This window comes from Thermobia domestica, chromosome 16 (assembly GCF_964235325.1).
Source record: "Thermobia domestica chromosome 16, izTheDome1.hap1.1, whole genome shotgun sequence".
NCBI classification, from domain to species: domain Eukaryota; kingdom Metazoa; phylum Arthropoda; class Insecta; order Zygentoma; family Lepismatidae; genus Thermobia; species Thermobia domestica.
In genome coordinates this window covers 179,446,018-179,469,981 of record NC_137469.1, presented here as the reverse complement: position 1 = coordinate 179,469,981, position 23,964 = coordinate 179,446,018, and the positions used below count along the sequence as shown (strand labels likewise).

General features: G+C 36.0%; 1 protein-coding gene across 1 annotated transcript; it reads left to right on the top strand.

Moving 5' to 3' along the window:
• Window positions 1-1,032: 1,032 nt before the first annotated feature.
• LOC145672700 (phospholipase A2-like) lies at window positions 1,033-23,537 on the top strand. The gene is made up of 3 exons (XM_081741869.1): window positions 1,033-1,255; window positions 9,086-9,245; window positions 23,360-23,537. Exons 1-3 carry the CDS (start codon window positions 1,045-1,047, stop codon window positions 23,535-23,537), a joined length of 549 nt encoding a protein of 182 aa, XP_081597995.1. The 5' UTR covers window positions 1,033-1,044.
• The last annotated feature ends 427 nt before the right edge of the window (window positions 23,538-23,964 follow it).

Below are 23,964 nucleotides of genomic sequence, written 5' to 3'. Positions count from 1 at the left end.
AACTAAATGAGGCCTAATGCCTCATGTCTCTAGTTAAGGAAGACTAACTGCATAGCTTACTTCTATATAATTATTTATAGCAACAATTTGTGCAAAGATATTCATAGTACAGGGTAGGTTGGATGGTTGAGAACCTTTACTTTCTTAACTTTTATTAACTATTTAATACGTTCTTTTTGTATTTCCTTCACAAATTAGTTTGTTTTGAGCATTTGATTGAGCATTGGGGGAGAACTTTTGCTGTTACAAATAGATAAGTTACTTTTTTCTGTATTTTGATACTATTGTATTAAATATATTATTTTTTATTCATTTTAGTTTTGAAGCCTTCAAAAATCTTAGAACCAACAAGTATGGGGTCTAAACAAAATCATAAATAGTGAATTAATGAGTTTTTTTTTTCAGCGAACAGTGAACATAGGCTAGGTTCAGAGTTCTTATTATTCACTTATTTGGAGTTATAGCAATACTGTTTAACATGTAAATTAAACGCATTAATGGTGTAATAAAGAGTTCAAAATAAGTCTTAATGTTCATTTTAGTTTACTTCCGTCCAAAGTGGTAAGTACGTTAAGTCATAAGGGAATATGTAAGGGGCCCGGGATTGCTCAGCCCCGGGGCCCGCGACCGCTCTCGCCGGCCCTGCCTGTAGCTGTAGGAATATCTGAAAACAAAGATACAAGTAGTTAAACTAAAATTTACCGTTCCTGGGTATAACTGGATAAAAATTTACTGTTATGTCTGGGTATAATAAACCGGTTCAGCGAACTCGAAATGTTTTAAGAACCTGTTCTACGGAACCAGTGTGAACCGGCTGAATAGCACCAATGGATACTTGCTATTGGTCAGAGTTGATTCGTTTCTTTTCTTCTTTTCTTTCCTTTCTTTCATTTTCTGGCCATAAGAAGGCTGCTTCCACCTCAACACAATCCGTCTATATATACTGACTTTAATATTAAACTTTACATTTTGTTTATGTTTTGTGTTTATGCTTTTGTAACAATTTCTCATACAAAACCTCTTCAGGGTCCTATACTATTTGCAATGTGGATCTGGAAGGAGATCCTCCTTAGTTTGATTTGGGTGTTCTGCTCTCAATCTGCCATGAATAACTCCATTAAGCATCCGGAAAAACTAGAGCCTTACGAGGTTGGAGTATCTGAAGAAGAAGCCGCAGTATTCAAGAAGTATGGAAGGCAGTTATTCAAGCTAATGAAAAGAATTAATGACAGTGGCATTCAGGAACACTTCCCAGGTGAGAAAGGAAATTCCATTTTACTTCATTTCGTTAAAACGAATTCATATTTTTATAGTTTAAGTTTCTTCATTAATACGAGGGTCATCCAGAAAGTATAGAACTTTTGGCATGGTTAAATGAAAACAAAAGATATCAGCACAAAACGTTACTTACAAAGCAGTTCTATGTAATCGCCATAGTTGTCAAGGCACTTGTTATAACGTGGGATCAGTTTTCAATGCCTATGTTATACTCATCTGCCGCCAAAGATTTGAAAAAATCTTGAGTTTTACGTCCCACGGTTATGCCTGCTAGGCTAAAGGAGACGGTGATGATGAGAAATGAATGAAATGGTGGAATGAAGTAAGTGGGAGGAAACGGAAGAACCCCAATAAAACCCATGCACACGGTGTTTGTCCACCAGAAAGTTCACTTGACGGGAGCGAGTCATGCTGTCACTGCTTACTTGAGTTCCTCATTGTTTGCGAAATGTTTTCCACCCAAAAGGTCCTTAAGTTTCGGGAATATGTGAAACGTCGATTTTCCTGATTTTTTTCCACTGTCACCATAAACATTCTTTGTTTGGCTATAAATTTGAATACACTTAACTTTTTGCGCGTTCAAAAAACGAACGACACTCCGTACTTTATATTTGGTGGGATTTTCGATTGGCGCCGCAATATTGAATCGCTACAAAACCAAGTAACGTGGCTGCACAGCATTGAGACTCGACTCACACTGAGGTGCAGGAAGGAGCTAAGTGCAGCGTACTAGATCGCAGTGATGGGGATTCGGCACCAAGCGCCATGCGCAATCGTTCTTTACTTTCTGGACGGCTCTCGTATTTTTCAATCAATGTTATAATCAACAGCACATTTGATTAAATAGATAGCGCAACTGCCATTGATGTACCTGATTCAAGTTCGATTCTCAATGCAACGAAAGAAATTTGGATATTAATCTTGACGCAATTGTAGAAAAGTATGAGATAAGAACCTACTCAGCACATACCATTCAACTTAAAGCAATCTGACTCTATCATATTTATTAGCACGATTATTTTCTTTTAGTTTATTAGTAATGTTATTCGTAATGTTATTAGTAATGTTATTAGTAATGAATACTTACATCTATTTGTTATTCTATCTATTTGTTTGTTAGGAAACATAAAGCCTTCCACTCTGAAGACATGTGGGCTACTGCACGCTCCTCTTGATAGTTATAGCCTCGAGTTCCAACCTTCATATCTTTCTCGTCTGTTTCATGGTCTTGACTTGTCCCTACACTGCATCGTTTCTTTCTTTTTTTTTAAATATAGTCATCTTGTCAAATCTAATTTCTTAGCCGTTGCTTAACTTGGACATCTCATGCTCTTTACTTCAATACTTTTGTCTTCGAGCTCACAATGTACTCCTTGCTTTTACCATTGGAATTCAGATGTCAAACGTGTTGTGCTCTTATACAGGGTGTTTCAAAACAACACCGACAACGTTTGGAAGATGATTCCTAACACCAAGATAAGACAAAAAGTATAGACCAACCTGAGTGCACAAATGCTTCCTTTGAGATTTATAGGCTGCCAAAAACACCAAAAAACGAACTTTAAAGGTCAATAGCTCCAGGACCTACCGCAGTAGGGTCAAGACCACTTAGAAACCAACGTGTGCGCTATCCAAATATTCATGTTTAGGAATCCTGCAGTACTTCCATTGCAATTTTTCTAGAGGTAGTTTGAGAGTACTTCATATTATATGCTCGTAGCAGAGAGTACTTCAAATTATATGCTCACAACAAAACACCCTCTAAAAATTGCTTTTTGAGTGCCTTAGGATTCTGAAGCATGCATTTTTGGATAAGACGACGAAGCGCACAAAGAATACTGCACAAATTAAAGTTCCACCCCTACAAGTTACAGAACGTGCAGAAATTGTATGCACGAGATTATGTCGCATAGGGAATTTAGTGAACTGGTGTTTGCCACAATGATACGTTAATTTCTGTTATTGGCTACAGGAAAATCCTTGTGAGCTTCACGAGCGTCCATGAATACTGAAACAGAAGATTGAAGAGAAAATCGTTGTTATTCCCGGAGACATTCCACACCGAGCATTCTGGTGTTTCCATAACAGGCTATTATGTGAACTCCGAAAGGAAGCACATTTTTCTGATGTCATCTTTAAGAAGTAAAAGACAGTTTGTAAGATTTTCCAATGAAAACATAAATGGCATACTGTATGCATGCACTTTCGTCATTAGAAGATGTTTTTTCCTGTGTTTATTCCTGCAAATTACGTTACTTCAAAATATCCCGAATCTCTACGCCACCCTACATATAATCAAGTATTCTTATATATATATTATCATTATTGTTCTCTTTGTATTATAAGTATATAGATGCTTCTAAATGAAATTAGATCATTACCTGTTTGAGTGAATGTTACCACAGTGACACAGCGTACAAAGGTAATTTTCCAGGTATTAAATATCCAATATTTGATAACCCTTCCGCTTCTTTCAAACCTCTTTAGCTTGCTTCTGGCAAAATAATGTCTTTCCGCGTGAATAGGTAAATATTTCAAGAAGCATAATTGTGTGATTTCAACTACTGCAAATATGGTTGAGAAGCAAGATGTTTCATTCATAGACTGTTTTAAATCAAATGAAATGTTACCTTTTTTAGTTTGGCTACACAAAATAAAAAGCAGTTTTCTGTATGTTTATTGCCGTCCGAAACAAAATCTAGACAGGAAAAGTTATCGTTAGTAGCAGAAACGTAGGCAAGAATTTATTTCGGGGAAAGCAAAGATTTCGGGGATCCAAATTCAATATGAGGTTAAATTATATTTAAATTTTTAAAATTACCTCTGAAATTAGACTAAAAGTACAGAAAAATCGGGAATTCGGGGATCGGAACCCCCAGAATCCACTCTCCGTGTATACCTTTGCCTACCAGAGATGAAATATTTCTTCTTCAGGGCATCAATTTTCGTCACGAGGTAAATTCTTGACCTGCTTTACTTTTATCGACCTTTAGCTATGATTAATTTCTGAAATATATACGAGTAAACTTTAAACTTTTATGTGAAACTTGAAAGCTAACTTTATACTGGCACACCAATGATCCTCTTGCGGCACAGCATTTGTAAATGGTTGATGTAACTCTCAGTTATCTTAAAGATACTTTATTGTGCTTTTCCTCATTCTCGCTGTGAGCTGCCAAACGTTAGGATTGGAATTGACATAAAAGCACAGAAATACTTTGGTTTACACAATAAAGTTTGTGATAGGCTACTCCTCACATATGTTGATTTAAATATAAATGCGTTACTCAGTATTTAAATATATATATATATACACGGCTAATATCCAGATAATAAGAGCTAATTTAGTTTGTGTAACTTCACAGAAAATAAGTTACTTCTAACGAGAGAACCTATCCAAGTGCAACTCTGACTTCGAGTCGAGACTATGGTCGTTGGATACCTTGTAGCAAAAGGACATAACACGAAAAGTGATACATCCTCGATCGCAACCGTTGCAGAGATATAAGCGTGAAAAGTTAGAAATTGAGCTCCATACTATACATTACAAAGTCAGCTTTCGGGTCAGATTTTTCGGAAACGGTCAGGTAAGGAAACTCAGCGAATACATATCAAATTAGTGTTGGGAGCCCACTATCTTTTGAATGAAGAAATGTTGCCCCCGGGGCACTCGCAGGGTCCCAGGCGGGGTCCAACTCAAAATTGGCAAATGGAACCGGGGGTCAAGTAGCATATTGTATGAAAGCTATTGTTAAATAAAAGAAGATAGAACAAATCTCAACTCTCTATGATGACTCTGTGCAAACGGGCAACTGGTCAAAATGTCAATACAACCTACATCATGGTCATTCTATGGTCCATTGGTCATTCGAAGTCACACTTATACTTGGATAAGGTCCGTTGTGTAACTCTGTGAGAGACTCTGCAACAATTTGTTTAACTTCAATACCTTGCACTTTTAAACGTGTTTTTCTGTTTTGTTATTGTCACAACTTAACGGATTTAGAAGAGTTGCCATATATTTTCTGATGTAGGTTGTATTGACATTTTGACCAGTTGCCCGTTTGCACAGGGTCATCATAGAGAGTTGAGATTTGTTCTATCTTCTTTTATTTAACAATAGCTTTCATACAATATGCTACTTGACCCCCGGTTCCATTTGCCAATTTTGAGTTGGACCCCGCCTGGGACCCTGCGAATGCCCCGGGGGCAACATTTTTTCATTCAAAAGATGGTGGGCTCCCAACACTAATTTGATATGTATTCGCTGAGTTTCCTTACCTGACCGTTTCCGAAAAATCTGACCCGAAAGCTGACTTTGTAATGTATAGTATGAAGCTCAATTTCTAACTTTTCACGCTTATATCTCTGCAACGGTTGCGATCGAGGATGTATCACTTTTCGTGTTGTTCTTTTGCTACAAGGTATCCAACGACCATAGTCTCGACTCGAAGTCAGAGTTGGACTTGGATAGGTTCTCTCGTAAGTCATTTTAATCGAAATAAATATTTCAGTTATCATTTTATGAATTCTGCACGCAACGATGCAGTAGAAATATTTGAAATGGCAGTTCATTTCAACAACAGTATTTTTTCTGGAAGTTTCAACTAATTTGATTCACACGCAAGTTTTACGCCTAAATTTTTTGGGAACTTTTCAACTCTTCTAAACATTCCTCATATTTGTTAATAATTCAGACGTTTTTCTGAGAGTGCAAATTGAAATAGCTCTAAAGCTGAAGAAAATATTTCGTCACCTAACTGACTTTTGTTTTAGCTGCGTGTTGCACATACATATAATCAACACACTCACTTCCATTGATAGCATTACAGGCTTTTCGTTGCAATCTCTTAATTCAGCTATCTGATAACGTAAATCACGATGTTAGACCAATTCTAAATGATATGGTTCCATCAAAGAATTAAACCTGTAAATATATGTAGAGAGGATCTGAATACTAAACATCACTTATCACAAGATATTTTACTGTATGCCAACGAAAATTTTAACTCACAAAAAAACAAAGTCACTTCGTGAATGTTTTAGTAACGTCTTAAAGTATTTATTTCAATGCCATAATATCGAGTCTTAAAACTCACTGTGTTTCTTGACACTTGTGATGTTTCACTGGTTTATCTACAATTTATAAGCGAATTGACCATAAACTTGCAAAATCGAAATTTTGATATTACGTGTTTTCATTAGTGGTCGAACAACAGAAAAAAACTTAAATGAATACCGTAGATCATACTTTTAAATCAGAATGAACTAGACAGCAAGAAATGGAATTCATATAACTTCCACCAGGTTTATGCATTTATAAAGTTACGTAACTTTCTCAACCTATCGTTAATACAGACGTAAACTTGTATAGCAATACAATGCAAATTGTGTTAAGCAATAAACAGTTCATGCATTCTTACATGAAATCCAATTATAAGGTCCACATCATTTGACAAATTGATTGAATTTGTTGGAAATCCGAAATAGTGATGGTTTAGGCCATGTCGGAGCCAACATACTACGTTAGTTGAATTAATTGCTAATCGTACTAACTAGGATATAATTAGAAATGATTTTTTTCTTCACAGAATTTTGTTATTGCCCTCCTTATTAACATACTAATAGGCCTTGCTGATCCGACTTGTGCTAAAGTCGCCATTTTGGAAAACTGGCGGACAAAAGGAACAGTTATTCGGTTTTCGGCTAGTTTTACAAACACGGTTAATTTTAGAAAGAAAATGAATTGAGCTTATTTGAAAGAACAGAAAGTTTCCTATAAAATATAATTTCATAGTTTTCCTACAACTCATCATTCTCTAGAAATGATAATTACTATCCGTCAAATTTTAAAATACCCGAAAATCGTCATTTTCCCAAGAATGTTGAAACATTTTTAGGATCACAGGCAATTATTCAGCTCTATATAATAAAGTAAATTTTAGTGGAAATGTTATCCTTCTTCGATCACGCGTACTACTAAGGCTATATTATGTGTACCGTCATTACGGTTGCCAACTCTGAAAACTAAATTATCAGCACATGCTCATGAATTCTCCAAACATATGAAGAAAATTAGTACAGTGTAGCTGGAACCTACTCCTTTATTTGAAAGTTGAATATTGTGCATGTGCGATAGCTTTGGGGATAGGGGATTGGAAGAAGGGAGTTGGATGCCAATTCATAACATCATAACATGGACATGGTTCAAGCGTTGAACAATCTGTTTTCTGTGTTTGTGCTTATTACGAAATGGAGTCTGTTATTAAAGTATAGCAATTGTTCAGACAACATTTCATTGTTATCAAACATTGCACCCAAAATTAGCAGCATAAAAGCACGTTGCAGAACATGCGTTAGGCCTACTGTCTGTGATGATCGCACACCGTTCTAACGAGCATTTCATTCTTTCCGGAATGTCACGAAAGCCATCATAAGTTGCAGTGACTTCAGTGTTAAATTAATGTTTGTGTTTAAAAGTGCCATTTTTGTTTTTCTATTCTCGTGTTTTTTTTTTCATGTTGTTTCCTGCATCACTGCATAGTACTGCTTTTCATGTATGATTCAAGTTTCATCAATCTATAGCACGCAGTGCAAAATTTACTTTTGTCCTTAAGTTGTACACACCAGTGTATGTAGAAGGGAGAGTAATTTGAGGCGGTTTAATTTCATGAGTATTTTAATATAGTATGAAGTATATTGTGAATTTCTTCCCTTTGAAGGGGTATTTAGCTAGGTTGAGTAAATCAGAGTCCGGAATCGACTCCCATAACCATTTTATTATAAAATCCTATGATAAAATACAACAGTATTTACAGAAATAATATATTATAACTTTCTCTAATAGAATGTAGAGGAAAAGGTACCCCAAGACCTTGCAGTCTTGAGGTAGGATCTCTACAGTGCTGTGGGCACTCTAGGTAGAGTGGCGTACGAAAACCCAAGCAAGCAGTGATGGGGTTAAGAGTCACAGAACTCTGAAGCAAGCTAAGCAACTGAGGTTGGGATCCGAGAAAGCTAAGGTGGGTGGAAGGGAAGCCTAGAGTTCTGTTCTGACGCAACCAGATGCTTTTAGGCTGGATTTCTTCTATAGCTCCAGGTAAGCTAGAGGAGGTGTGACCGATCGCAGACTGGTAGATTGTTCGACGCTTGAACCATGTCCATGTTATGATGTTATGAATTGGCATCCAATCCCCTATCCCCAAATCTATCGCACATGAACAATATTCAACTTTCAAATAAAGGAGTAGGTTCCAGCTACACTGCTAATTTTCTTCATCTGTTTGGAGAATTAATTAGCATGTGCTGATAGTTTAGTTTTCAGAGTTGGCAACCGTAATCCGTCCGTTGAATCCCCTTCCTTATATGGTGCTCCAAGCGCCGTAGCGCTGCTTCTGCCTTGTCGTCAAGCGACTTGTAGGTGGTGCTGGTATTTCTTGGTCTCCTTCTGTAGTAATCCAACGTGAGTTCTAGTATTCCATCATAAATACATGTGGTTGTTGTTTACAAACAGGAGTATGTGTAATGTTTATAAACATAAGCACGTGGTACATTACAATATTGTCAAACGTTTTATGCAATATCTTATTGTAATAAAAAGCGGCTATTTGTTGAAGCCTAGAATATGGATATGCTCTTCCCCACATATGACTACTGGATTATTTTAGACTTTTAAAATTCAACACGGATTAATTTTAATGCAAAACCTAGCTATCAACGAAGAAAACAGAGAAACATTTTATTTTAGTTGCTAATCAGTTCATTTCTGTTTAAATTGTTTTAAACATGTGAACCATTTTATTTCTAGGAACGAAATGGTGTGACGAGTTCCTTCCTAAACCAACAGATGAAAACGATTTCGGAACCAACTTACTTGTCGACAAATGCTGTAAAGAACATTCTAAATGTGATTTGATACGACCAAACGAGGTAAAGCATGGCATTAACAACACTGTAAACAAAACAAGGTAATTCAAATACAGCAATGTATTGTGTGTCTTTAATACATACGTATATAGAGAGTTAATCAGAAAAATGTATAAACTCTTTATCATCCTATATCAGGGTGCTGGCATTGACAATTGTTCTAAAATTTCAGTATGTTGTAGTATGGTTTTTCGCCCAACAGATGTCCGCATTGTCAATTGTTTTCAGTTAAAATTATGTTGTAGTACGGTTTTCGCTCAACAGATGTCGGTACTAGTATGAGCACGTTAGTTTGATTAGAAAATAGCAGCGTAAGTACGTTTCAAAGTGTTTTGTCAGGATTGCGAATGCTATCGAAGTGCAGCTTCAGTGGAGACGGGAGTTCGGTACTGAACCGAAAACCTGCCTAAAATTCAAACTCATAACAATCGAATGTCAAGCGTGGGCCTTCCATTATCTCACTAAACGTGCTGATAGTACCGACATCTGTTGAGCGAAAACCATACTACAACATAATTTTAAATGAAAATTACTGTCATTATCCTTATTATTTATTTTGTAAAGTATATGTAGCAACCAGCAAGTAATATGTACTTTACATATGCAAAAAAATATAGAAACAAATTAGCAATGTAAAAAAATTACTGTAACATTATATTTTAAATGAAAATAATTTACAATGCCGACCTCTGTTGGGAAAGGAACCATACTACAACATATTTAAATTTCAGAACAATTGTCAATGTTACTACAGGATGACAAAGAGTGTATACGTTTCTCTGATGGATTTTGAATACCAATGCATCTTCATACAACTGATAATTTTTTATTTAAAAGTGTGGGAACAATTTTAGCATCGGTAGAAAGTACGGTAGTAACTTTTCTTGTAACTGAAGTGTCCTGTAGGAAATAAGATTATTGGAAAACACTTTAAACATGTATAGCCCTGTCAGTTTTAGGTCTGGAAAGTTGTCGAAAGTTTGAATGCACTTGACTTTCATATGTTACTAACCGCAGGTCTTCCCGCAGTATAGCTGTTAAAGAAACCCTCCCATTCATGTGTGTCAGATGTATTAAATTCATTAAAGTAAGTTATATATTTATTTTTTGTACATCAAAATGCCCCGATATAACAAATTGTGATGTCCAATATCAGAATTCACCCCTTGAGGGTTGAATTTCCTGGAATCGTGCAAGTTAACAAAATGCTTATATTCTGTATATTATACAACATATATACCAAATTTATGTATTTATGGACAGCTTTCAGAAGGACTCCAAGATAAATTTCTTCTCTGCTTTCGAGAAGAATTTCGTAAATTTTGCAAATCAATAAGATATTCAGATTTTCCGTGCCACAAAGTCCTATATGGAAACTTGCGTTCCTTATATTCAAGTTTTCAAATAGATCCAGTTTTCTTATCAGTGCAGAAGTCCACCTTGTTGATTTGCTCAAGTTGTTATGGATTAGAATTTCTGTAAATATACAGTGTGGGCTATATTGATGAGACACATCTAAAATGCATTTGTGTAAAATGTTGAATACAATATTTATTACCAATTTTGGGAACTCATTGCCAAAAAACGGGAGTTTTCAGTGTTTGAAGATTACATCCCTTTGATGGACACTACCTTGAGCAGGACGTTTTTGGCTTTAACAATCGTCTTCAGCATAGCTTTGGCAGGATTATCCCTCTTCAAATGCTGTTTTTAATTCATTGATAGTAGTGAAATTTGTGATATACGTGTTCTCCTTTAGATCTAAAGGAGAAGATAACCCCACAGGAAACAGGCTAGCAGGGTTAGATCGGAGGATGTGGGTGATCAATGAATATTACTGAATCTTTACATAAGGAGTTACAGGAAATTTCATCGAATGGTTGTCATTAACACTACTCCAGTATAACTGGTGCCACCATCAAGCTGCATCCACATATCTCTTAGACTAAGGTGTCTCATTTCTGGAATGAAAAATGTTCGTAACATTGCTTTGTATCATTCAGAGTGACAGTGATCTCATTATGTTCGTTCTGAAAAGAATTAGTACCTATCACACAGGCATGACTCATTGCACACATCACAGTAACCTAGACTCTGTACAACAGTTGCGGAATTTGTCTAGCCCAGAATATACAGTATTGTTTATTGACCTAACCAATGAGGTAGAAATTACCTTCGTTGGATGTGATAAGGTGTTGCACGAAGTCATCAGCGTTGCTGATTAACCAATTACGGAATATGATTCGTTGAACCTTATCCTCGTCGAAAATTTATTCACTACTTTTAGCTTGTATAGGCACAATTGTAAGTCATTTTTTAATAAATCGCCGCACGTTGGTTGGCACGATATGCACTTGACGACACAGTTGCCGAGTTGATTTCTTTGGATTTTGGTCCATACAATTGGACACACATTCAATGTTTATTGTGCTAGACAACGATGAAAGTCTCCCAAAAGACCTTTCGTCGTGTTGTTGTTAACAGCACACAGCATGAAATCTCTTGATGCTGCTACTTGTTTCTTAAAATATTGTTTGAAACTCCATTCTTCTGTGATGATTGAGCTTCCACTACTCAAGAATGCCTAGGCGACATACAACATTTCAACGACGGTCCTCATCGCAATGATTTCCTACAACAATGAAACAAGCATTTATCAGTAACTTATACGGTATATGAAAACATGCATGTTGTTTCAATACAGGGTGTTTCAGAGAAAAGCCGTGATTTTGAAGTGCAACAAAGTATTTTGTTGATAATCATAGTAAAAAAAATTGCATCGTATGATAAGTGAAAGACTAAAGTTTAATGTAACACGTGTTCGAAGTGTCCACCCTTACGACAGGACACTTTCCTGGCCCTGATGCGCATGTTATCAAAACCCTTACCAAGGATGACGTGACTAACTGCAGCCGTACACTGCTCAATGTGTGCTCTTAATTCATTTAAATATCGGGGTTTAAGATTGAATACCTCCTGCTTGAGGTAATCCAATATAAAATCACAAGGGTTAATGTCTGGGCTGCATGGAGGCCACTCTAAGCCTGTTCAAAAAAAAAAACAATGGATAGCGATTAGAGATCACACGATTGCGGAATTTTGTGTGATGGAAATTAAGAACAGGTTCTGTTGTATGCGGTTTAGATCCATCCTGCTGGAATCATTGCCGACGAAGTGGACACCTTTTACGTCGAAGACTAGGATAGAAGTAATGCTCAAGCATTTACAAATAATTTTCTGATGTGACATAGCCATCAAAGAAAAAAGGTCCAATTATACCACGTTTTGTTACAGCACACCAAACCGAAACCTTTTCCGGATGCAGAGGTGAGTGTACCACTTCATGCGGATTTTCTGTTGCTCAAAATCTTACATTTTGTTTGTTTACTTCACCTGACTGGCAAAAGTAAGCTTCGTCTGTACACCACAAGTTTTCAATAATGTCTGGATCATCAGCAATTAATGCACTGAACTGATTTGCAAAATGCAGACGCCTTCTTTTTGCAATGTCTGTTAATTTTTGAAGCATCTTCATTTTGTAGGGGGACATTTGCAGATCTTTTCGCAGAATACGCCAACATAATGTTACGGATATTGCATTTTCTACTGATAAACGTTGCATAGATCTTTTTAGTCAGGCTATTCACAACCGATGCTCGCACTACTGCAATAAGCTGTTCTGTACGCACAGTTGATCTGGATCCCCCTCCCCTCTTCGAAGTCCTGTAACATTACCAGTCTTACTGAACTGATCAACATAAGGTCATATGGACTTGGTGGATGGTGCCCATGCACAATGGTTCTCCAGTCGAAACCATCGTTGGAGACCAACAAGGGAGCGTGATTCAATGAACCAAAGCACCAATGAGATCTTTTGCGAAACCTAAAAAAAAAAAAAAAATCAACAAAATTGATCCTTTTTCGCTATGCATTTACATATAAATATTACTATACTATTATTCAAATAAATTTTGTACTAGAAATCACGGCTTTTGGGATGAAACACCCTGTATAAATACGGCCGATTAAAATGGCCTACTTATTTTCCTCGCATCAAAAATTCCTGCGTTATAAAGTTTTAGTCTTTGTTTGGAATGTTTCACAAGAAATATGTTATAATAAAATTTCCTAAGTTTCACCAAAGAAATTCCTAAATTCATGCACATGAATAAGATCCTATAGTAATATTTGTGTCAAAAGTCCATATTATATCTAACACTGACCCTTTAAGTTCTTGGTCTACAAGAGGCATATAATAGTTCAATCTCCAAGTCTCTCTTGAGACTAAATTTCTTAATTTTCCGCAAGTGGTTGAGATATTTCAATATTGTGTATTAAAAGCTTCCCATACACGAAACTTCTTACTTTAAAGTGTGACGCTTCCTACCCCGTACCCTCTGTATTGAATTTACTACACATATCTTGCAAGTGATATATAAAATATACGTGTAGTAAATTCAATACAGAGGGTACGGGCCAATCTAGCATCCTCGATAATTTCAGAAAAGCCTTATAAATTTCAAAATAAAAGGTTGAGAAATCAACTATGATTTGTCGTAAGACCAGGTAAAAATAATTCCGGTTTAAAGAATCAATCACAAAACAGTTCGTCAGGTGTCAATTTACAGATTAGGCCAATCTTTAAAATGTTATGTCATTTTTCAGCTAAGATCAGTTTTTAAAACACTGTCAAGTGTCGACGTATCAGATGAAGGCTGATATTTCAGAAGAGTCTAAAAAAAAATTATATCCACAGAAAGGTAAAGCTCAACTTGAATTCATCCAAAGTCGACAAAGGATTTAAGTTTGAAAGAAATTAAGTGTCAGTTTTCAGAAAGACCAATTGTTCCTCTAAACGTACAAACCACACATCACCAAAATTTTTTAACCTGAAAAGGAACAAATTTGTGCTCATTCCCAAATCAATTGTACCTGTCAAAATTTTAAGACAATTCCCATATAATCTTGGACCTAAGTAACATTTTTGATATAGAACTGTACTTCCAAAATCAAAAGGTTTTCTCAAATTATTAAGCTCAAACAAATGGTTTTATGTAAACTTATTTAATACCAAGGACAATTTAAACCCAATAAGATAAAGATGTCAAATTTAAAAAGAACGTCCAACTTAAAGAGAAAAGACACACAAAATTAGTACCATCTTTGACAGAAATCCAAGAGTATTAAAATAATAATAATAATAATAATAACTACTAGCAAACCAGCACATCCCGAGCAAGCGCAGGACACGATTGTTGTCTGAATGATTGAATATGGTACAAAATTAAATCACAGGTTTTTATCCCTCTACCCACCCCATGTTGCGAGGAACGGCATCGGAAGTATCATTGTTCATCTAAGGGACCCCATAAACTTAGATTCGACACTAATATCGGTCATTTTGAATCATTTTCAAATGTCTCTCCCCCTTCCTTAAGTTACACGTCAAAGTGATATGACAAAATCATCTCAGATTCGAACTTTATCTATATCGATGAAAATTTGATCGAGATCGCTCAGGTGATTGAAAATTTGATCATCTCCTTTTCCCCCTTCCCTACGTTGCATCGTCAAAGTTGAATGATAAAAATTATCCCAGGCCCGAAAGTAATGTATGTTGAAAATTTGATCGAGATCGATTGGGTGGTTTAAGCGTGATGAAGTCACAAAAACAGTCACTTTTCTTTTTTTTTTCTTTTTTTTTTTACATCTGTCACCCCTTCCCTTCCCGTACATTGTGCTGTCAAAGTAAAATGATGAAAGCATCCCTCGTCCGAACCTTATCTATGTTGAAAGTTTGATCGAGATCGGTCGAGTGGTTCAAGAGTTATTAAGTTTTATTCATTTTCATATACTTTCCCTCCTCCCCTCCCCTCCCTTCCTCTAAGTTCTACCATCAAAGTGAAATAATAAGACACTTCCCAGGTTCGAACTTCATCTTGTTGAAAATTTGATTGAGATCGATCGGGTGGTTCAAGAGTTATTAACTCACAAACATGGTCACTTTTATTTTTATATTTATTGATTTTTGTATATCTCCTCCTTCTCCCCATCCCGTACGTTCTTCCATCAAACTGAATAGCTAAAAGCACTCCCAGGTCAGAACTGCATCTACGCCAAAAATTTGATCGAGATCGGTGTGGTGTTTCAAGAGATTAAGAGTCACAAACATCAAGAAATTAAGAGTCACAAACATAGTCACTTTCAATTTGGATCTGAAGTTTTTTGTTCACACACACCGCTATTAATATATAGTTTCCATTAAAAGAAAAAAAGTATTCTAGAAGATCTCATATGAGCCACGGTTCTATTTCCAATTTCCAAAGTTTGTGAGGGTAACGAAGACCTTTCAGACACACCAAATGTGTAGTTTAGGAAAGGTTTATTGTTTCCGCACAGTTACTGTTCTGATTTGTATAATGACACACAAGAATTAAACCACAGAACCTTTATTGTTAACCATAATTTTGTGCAAGTCAGGTGCAAGTGCAATATCGATCACAGAATACAAAACTTCTACTACTCACAACACTGTTGCCATAACATGTATTTTGAAAAACCCAACTTACAATACCAACATATCCCCTCCTCAATGTTGGAATTTTGATTTTAACACAAATTCAACATTGTACAAAACTGTTTTATTTTTACGCCTTGGAGTGGTTTTGTTAACATATCAGCTATCATTACATCAGTTGGACAATATTGAAATTTTACCTCTTTTTTACATTCCAAATCACGAATAAAATGAAATTTTATCTCTATGTGCTTGGTTCTGGGATTTATTTTGTCACTACTTATTAGTTTTAGACAGCTTTGATTATCCTCATTAATTACAATTGGTTCACAAAAGCTTTCATGCAAATCACTCAACAGATTTTTAAGCCATTTTGCCTCCTGACAAGCTTCAGACATTGCAACATATTCTGCTTCAGTAGATGACAAGGTAACACATGACTGTTTACGACTTGCCCAACTAATAATACCTCCGGTATATTTAAAAATTAAACCACTGTTTGATTTTCTGTCAGTTAAATCGCCTGCCCAATTTGCATCTACAAACCCTATTAGTTTGCTGTTACATTTTTTCTTATTACCCAACTGCAATTTGTAACATTTGGTCCCTTTCAAGTATCTGAGAATTCTTTTTACTTCAACCCAATCTGATTGAGAAGGATTATTAGTTTTTCTACTTAATATGGAAACACTGGCAGCAATATCTGGCCTACTATTATTGCTTATATACAGTAATGCGCCAATAGCCTTTTGATACAAACTTGCATCAACTTTACTTAATGATTCTACACATGAGACATTTCTAATGTAACCAGGATCTAATGGAAATTTTGACGTTTTTGCATTTTCTAGCCTAAATCTTTTTAGCACTTTATCGATGTAACTTTCTTGCGAAATGACAAAATATCCATCAACATTTCTGCTGATTTCGAGTCCTAAGTACCTGCTCAAATCGCCAAGACAATGAATCTGAAACTCTTTTGCAAGCAACTGCTGTGTTTCATCAATAATCCTATTATCGATACAAGCTATAACTACATCATCAACATATATTAATACATACACATGAGTCTTATTTACTTCCTTAGAATATAAACAAGGATCTGACTTTCCCCTCCTGAACCCATTATTTACAAGGAAATCATTTATCTTTTTATTCCAAGATCGAGCAGCCTGTTTAAGACCATATATGCTCTTCTTCAACTTACATACAAGGTTTTCTTTACCTGGTTGCTCAAAACCTTCAGGTTGTTTCATGTAAATTTCTTCTTGTAAGTCCCCATACAAAAAAGCTGTCTTTATGTCATAATGTTTCACTTCCATATTTCTTTTTCCTGCTACAGTAAGTAACACACGCAAAGTGGTTTGTTTAACAACCGGTGCAAAAACCTCATCATAGTTTTCCCCCAAGACTTGATAAAACCCCTGCGCAACAAGTCTAGCCTTATACTGTGAGCCTTTGCCGTCAGTATTTTCTTTTATTTTATAAACCCATTTGCTACCTAGTGCTGTCTTTCCTTCTGGTAATTTCACCAAATCCCAAGTTTCATTTCTGTGCATAGAACTAATCTCTTCTTTCATTGCCATCTTCCAGTTTTCTTTGTCCGGTCTACTCATAGCTTCCTGAAAGTTTCTTGGTTCTTCTTGTGTCATTACCACCACCTTCTCTGCATACCTGGCAGGTAGTTTTCCTTTGGTTGAACGCGATGATCTTCTCACTGTCTCTGCTTCTAAATTGTTACCGGTAAAAATTTCATCTTGAGCTCTTTCTCCATGGTAGCTACGGGTACTTTCTGAGGTTTCCAGAGTTTCACATGCTTCACCGTTATTTAAACTTAACGGTATAAGATCATCTTCGTCTTGTAATACTGCATCCTCTTTGGGAAGATTTTGTGTGTCTAAGACAGTACGATCTTCACAGGTTGGTACTTCATGCGATACATTCTCAACAAAATGACAGTCCCTACTTATCACTACTTTGTTTTAGTGACATCTAGTAGCCTGTACCCTTTTGTGTTTTCTTCATACCCAACTAAAATTAGTTTTCTTGCCTTGACATCTAACTTTGATCTTTGCTGATTAGGGATCATCGCATATGCAATACATCCAAAAACCTTTATGTGTCCAAGATATGGTTTCTTGCCGTACCATTTTTCATATGGTGTCACCTCACACGCTCTAGTGGGAAGACGATTTTGAAGATAGTTTGCTGTTAGTACAGTTTCACCCCAAAATTTATTTTCCATGCCCGCATCAATTAGCATACACCGTGCCATTTCTGTAATGCTTCGATTCTTTCTTTCCGCTACACCATTCTGTTCGGGAGTGTACGGTACCGTTTTTTGGTGAATTATGCCCTTCTGCTTAAGAAATGCCCGTAAACTAGTCGATGTATATTCGCCGCCATTATCTGTACGTAGCACTTTTGGCCTCTTCTGAAAATAGTTTTCGGTGAATTGCACATATTCTTTCAACTTTTCTTCAACCTCACTTTTGTTTTTCAGTAAATAAATAACAGTATACCTACTACAATCATCAATAAATGTTAAAATATACCTGTTTCCCCTTGGAGTTGGTGTTTGCATAGGCCCACAAACATCAGAATGTACCAAATCTAAAATTTCTTTGGCCCTACAGCTGCTTTCCGAAAATGGCTTTCTTGTCATTTTCCCTTGTACACAAACATCACATATCTTTTTAGTATCACATTGCTTTAATACTACCCCACAAACTAAATCATCTTTAACCATGTTTTCAAGTACCTTTGGACTTCTGTGTCCTAACCTACTATGCCACACATGAATACAATTGTTTATTTCTCCTTGAGTAACCTTTAAAGCTTGTGTATCATTACTGTACTCTTGTTTACAAACATCTAGTTTGTACAAAGAACCGTTTTCTGTAGCACTAGCGATCATGCTGCCATTTTTCTTAATATGACATTTTTTCCCCGAAAAATATATATCAAAACCCTTTTTTGTTAGTTGATTCACAGATAAGAGATTACCATCTAATTCTGGCACATACAAAACATCCTTTACTACAACATTACATTTTCCATTTTTAGCAACTTCATTTTTGCACAGTAAAACACCTTCCCCAATACCCTTGGCTACTAACATTCGACCGTCTGCCAAATAAATTTTACTTTCTGCATTATAGTTTAATGTTTTGAAAAATTGTTCATCATTTGTCATGTGACAAGTAGCAGCAGAATCTACATACCATTCACCTACATTTACTTCCCTTGCACTAGCCTTAAAACATACATATGCATCTTCACTTTCTTGTGTTCCTTGTGAACAATGCGTTTCTACAATCACTTCATTAGCACTTTGCACTTTATTTGCCCTTGAAAAACTTTTCTTTTTACTACCGGTAGCTTTAAATTTTGCACAATCACGTTTGAAATGACCTGGTTTTTTACACCAGAAACACACACTTTTCTCTTCTTTTCCTTGCACTTTCTTCTTTGAGTCCACCTTCATGGCACTTTCTTCATTCCTGTTCTGACCTTGCACTTCCTTTCGCCTCTTGTACTCGTCTATGAGCTTTCCTTTGACTAATTCTAGTGTTAGCTCGTTCTCCGGACGTGTTTCCAATGCTGTTATCAAAGTTTCATAGCTGTCCGGCAAACTGCATAATAGCATCGCCACTACCAAATGATCGGCCAATGTCTCTCCTAGTCCGGTAAGCTGATCCACGATGTTTAACATACTATTAATATGTTTTTCCATGTCACCATTTTCTTCTAGCTGCATACGACACAGTCTTTTCAGCAGAAACACCTTGTTTGTCAAAGTCGATTTTTCATGATATGACCTTAAGGCTTCCCAGTAGTCCTTTCCAGTTTCCTGTCGCCGTAAATGAACTAACTGATTATTATCAACTAGCAGTCCGATCGTTGCCCTAGCTTTCCCATCCTTCTTGCACCATTCTGCATCAGGAGATTCCGGTTTTGGCTTTTGTACGACATCCCACAGTTCTTCTTTCATGAGAAGCAACTGCATTTTATATTTCCAAACACTGTAATTGCTATTGTTTAACTTCGGAAACAAAATTTTTGCTGTGTCCGCCATCTCGTACAAGTTTTGCGCCAAAGAGAAAAAAAACGATCGATCCTAATGACTGCGAAACATCAAAATCACAAATACAATTTTAACAGTTTTAAACCACTTCATTTACATTTTTCTCGTCTTCACCGACATTTCACTGGGTTTAAATACTTATCTCTCTGGGGCCCATAACCACTGTTCTGATTTGTATAATGACACACAAGAATTAAACCACAGAACCATTATTGTTAACCATAATTTTGTGCAAGTCAGGTGCAAGTGCAATATCGATCACAGAATACAAAACTTCTACTACTCACAACACTGTTGCCATAACATGTATTTTGATAAACCCAACTTACAATACCAACAGTTACAAAGTAGTTCTTCATAAATTCATATTAAATTTCAGACTAGTTCATGGTTTTTAATTGCCCAAAATGACAAATTTGAAGTTACTTGAGGTAATTTGGTTCAGATTGATCCAATTACTACTTAATCATGTGGTATGCAATATATATATATAAGATGAACCTCTGTTTTCAATATGTACAAATGTTTCTGTCAATTGTTTCCAACTATTTACTTGTAACTTGTATTTTAGCAGTTACAAGTTGGTGTTAATGACCCTTTCTTTGAACGAATTCATCTAGGAAGCTACAACTACCATACTATTCTACTTATTTTCACTGTAAATCAGAACACTTGTAAAATCTGTCTCCCAGTTTCTGGAGTCAATGCAAACAAAATTCCTCCTATTGCTGGTGTAACTATTCAATTACAGCATTAATTGTATCCTGAGCAGTCCCGAAATGGCGTTCCTTTAGATAGTTTTCTTGGAGTTGGGAACGAGATAGTGGTCGAAGAGTGTCAGGTCAGTCGAATACGGTGAATGACGTAACACAGTAAACCGTGAAAAAAAAATAGTTTAAATACGTTTTACCTTTAGTATGTGACAAAGTATTGTCATGCATTTTTGGAGAGAACTTAATTTGACTTTTTTCCTTGATCTTTTCCTGCACCTGCGGCAATAGGGCACAGAAATATTAGGTTGCAGCGAATGTAATGTCTTCTGTGATGCATGATGGGAAACTCACCTCTGCAACACAATACAGTTATGCTCTAAGGTCATGCGTCTAACACTCCAAACTCAGTGCATGTCCAGGAAAAAGCTAGTGAGCCGTATAGTAAGAAAGCAGCGCGTTGTTGAACATAGTTGTATGAAATTGTACCATGATGAACACACAATTGAAAGTAATTTTTCATTACGACTTCAAACTGGAATTTTTTGCACAATAAGCATAAAAAATATTAACAGTGTATTTGAACCCAAGATGGCGGGTGTATGCACCATTCACCGTTGTTTTCACAAATTTCATTCCGGTGACGCAACATTGAAAATGAGTCAAGAGGGCTCCGACCAACATCATGTTTGGATGAGTCTCTCAGGAACCGTGATAAAAGCGGACACTTGAAAATGTTTCGTCCATTACAAACAAGTTAGGCATACACAATATTACTGTCGCCCTGTACCTTCGTGTAACCACTATGGTGAAACAGTTTTCTGCCGTCACTTCTGCTGAAGTATAGATCCCCTACGATAATAAATGGTCAGAACAGTGGTTGGGTCGTGATCAACATCCACAGCAGTATCTCAAACTACTGTCTACCGCGAAAGATGTTGCTGCTAGGTAGGTAGGTGCGATCCATCATGTCTTTCTCGGTCGAGGTAAAACAATCATTGTGGATTGTTATAGTCCTGCAGTTCATGTTAAGCAGCCCTAACTCGTACGCAAGCATCCAGCAATGGTAAACATACATGGTGCATCATGTTACACAACAACTCATGTCCACCTGTCGCTCAAAGGATGGTGCAGACTTCTCGGGAGGGAAGGACCTTCCTGATGATTGGACACTGTAAAACAGGCGATGGAGGAGTTCTCCTCTTACACTCCAGACTTCTTTCGCCATCGTTGGCTGATTAATGACAAAAGTGTGTGATTGCAACATCAGCCTAATATGTTGCATATATTGCTGAACCTTGTTAGAGGTACTATTATTACATTAGCAGAATTCCCATATTATTCTAAAAGATTGTTGATAACCACTGACTTCTGTATACAGAAGTTCCTTGGCCTTGGGGACCCATTATGGCACCAATCCTTACTCTTCCTTGGCCACGGATCGTAATAGAAAATCCATATCTCATCACCAATTACCAGTTTGTTCAGGGAATCTTGTTTCCTCTTTCTAAAATATTTCACATATTTCTTCGTTTGTTCGCTTGTCAGACTTTTGAACAACCTTTCTCATGTCCAAGTCATTTGAATAAGGGAGCCTTTAGTTAATAATCAGCGGCCCACGAAAACATATTGTGGATGGTTTCCAAATTTTCAAGTAGACAGACAGAAAGATGTATTCCATATGGTTTCACAGATTGAAAATTGAAATGTCGAGTTCTAAATTTTGAAACCCATTCTTTAACTTTTGTTTGTAAACGACTATTCCCACAGAAAGTTTGTGATACTTCTTTCATGCATCTGCTTTGCACTTTTTCTTTTGAAGAAATAAGAACTTCAATATGGTCCTTTAGTTTTCTTCATTGATTTTTTCTTGAGGTGTTGATAGTTCTATTTTATATCTGTAAATAAACAAAAAGTTAAAATCTTACAACATTGGGTTTTGCAGGAGTAAACACAAAATCATTTGCTAGTATTCAGCAAAAATTTTGGCTTCATATCTCAAATTTCTTCAAGATAAAGTTTGATCTTTATCAGCACCTCCTTAGTGCAGATGGACCAGAACAAACAAAATACAGGCAGTTTATATGCCCCCTTCAGACATTTTGCGTTGTTTGACAATACCGTTGTGGTTGAGGTGCTTACTACTATGCATTTTCATCATTTTTTCTGAATTTTAGTCGGAGTATATGGATAAGTCCACAAAATCTGACAGCACGTCATTGTTTCTTCTTTATACAGGAAGCATGCTACAATTTGACGTTAATTACACTTGTTGATAACATACAATTCGTCTACCCGAATCTCAAGGTAAGCTAGTTGCCTGCAACTTGCACCCTACTTAGAGAAAAAATATCGTCCGTATTAAAAAAAAAATTAAAAAAAATCTCTATTTCAATTTTAACTCTTTAGCGTTTGGAAGTAAATTCATTGTTCCGATCCCTGGCATCTGAGTTATTTTCGTGTGAATAACAATACGCTCGTGAATACCCTTTTTTAATAATGTCTTGCGTGTTTAATAACCATTGTTTTCTTTTATTCATTGTAGCTATATACATACTTTACAGTATGAGGTTAAAAACTTGCCAAACAACTATTTGCTAATACGACATTCAAATGCCAGAATCTTAAAAGCATTTGTTTTATTATTATTGTTATCTATTGTTATCAAATATTCGAAGCTTTGTTGTACATATAATCATTTCCTTCATCCATTTACACGAACTTCAACAATTCAATCCACTATTTTCTTTTGTAGTATTTGTGTAATACAAGTTATCCAATTAAACTATTAATATTCATATGATGAAGAGCATGAAATGAATTTATTTGTTTTTGTTTCAGGTATCATTGCGACTGTGAAGAAACGTTTAGAAAATGCCTTTTAGATGATGGCTCGGAACCAGCCAATATATTTGGAACAATCTACTTCAATATGTATGCTGATAAATGCTTTGCATTTGGTTCACCAAACTACGAATGCATTCCATACAAGTACGCATCGAGATGTAAGATAATATAATTCAGCCGGACATAGAAACGGTAATTCGGAGACCTAGTTTACTGATGCAATTTTAAGATCAAATATTAAAATTGTTATACATCATAGTTAAATAAAGTGTATATTGAATTATGTCAGACATTCGAAACACTCGTACAAAGTAATTCATTATGATAAGATATTTTGTTCCATACTAACAGGAGTACGATTTCAACATATATTTAACGTTGAAAAGGTAACAAAAGAAATACTGACCAAAACTTCAACACACACTGTATTTTAAACTAGACTGTGTTACAGTTTCGGATATCTACCATATTCTTCATCAGACGCTATATAGATACTATAGAACATAAATGAATATACAGACATATATATATAGTTATCCTTATGAAAAGGTCTAAATTCTATTGGCTGAAGCCTTCATCCAATCCCGTATATCCTCGTG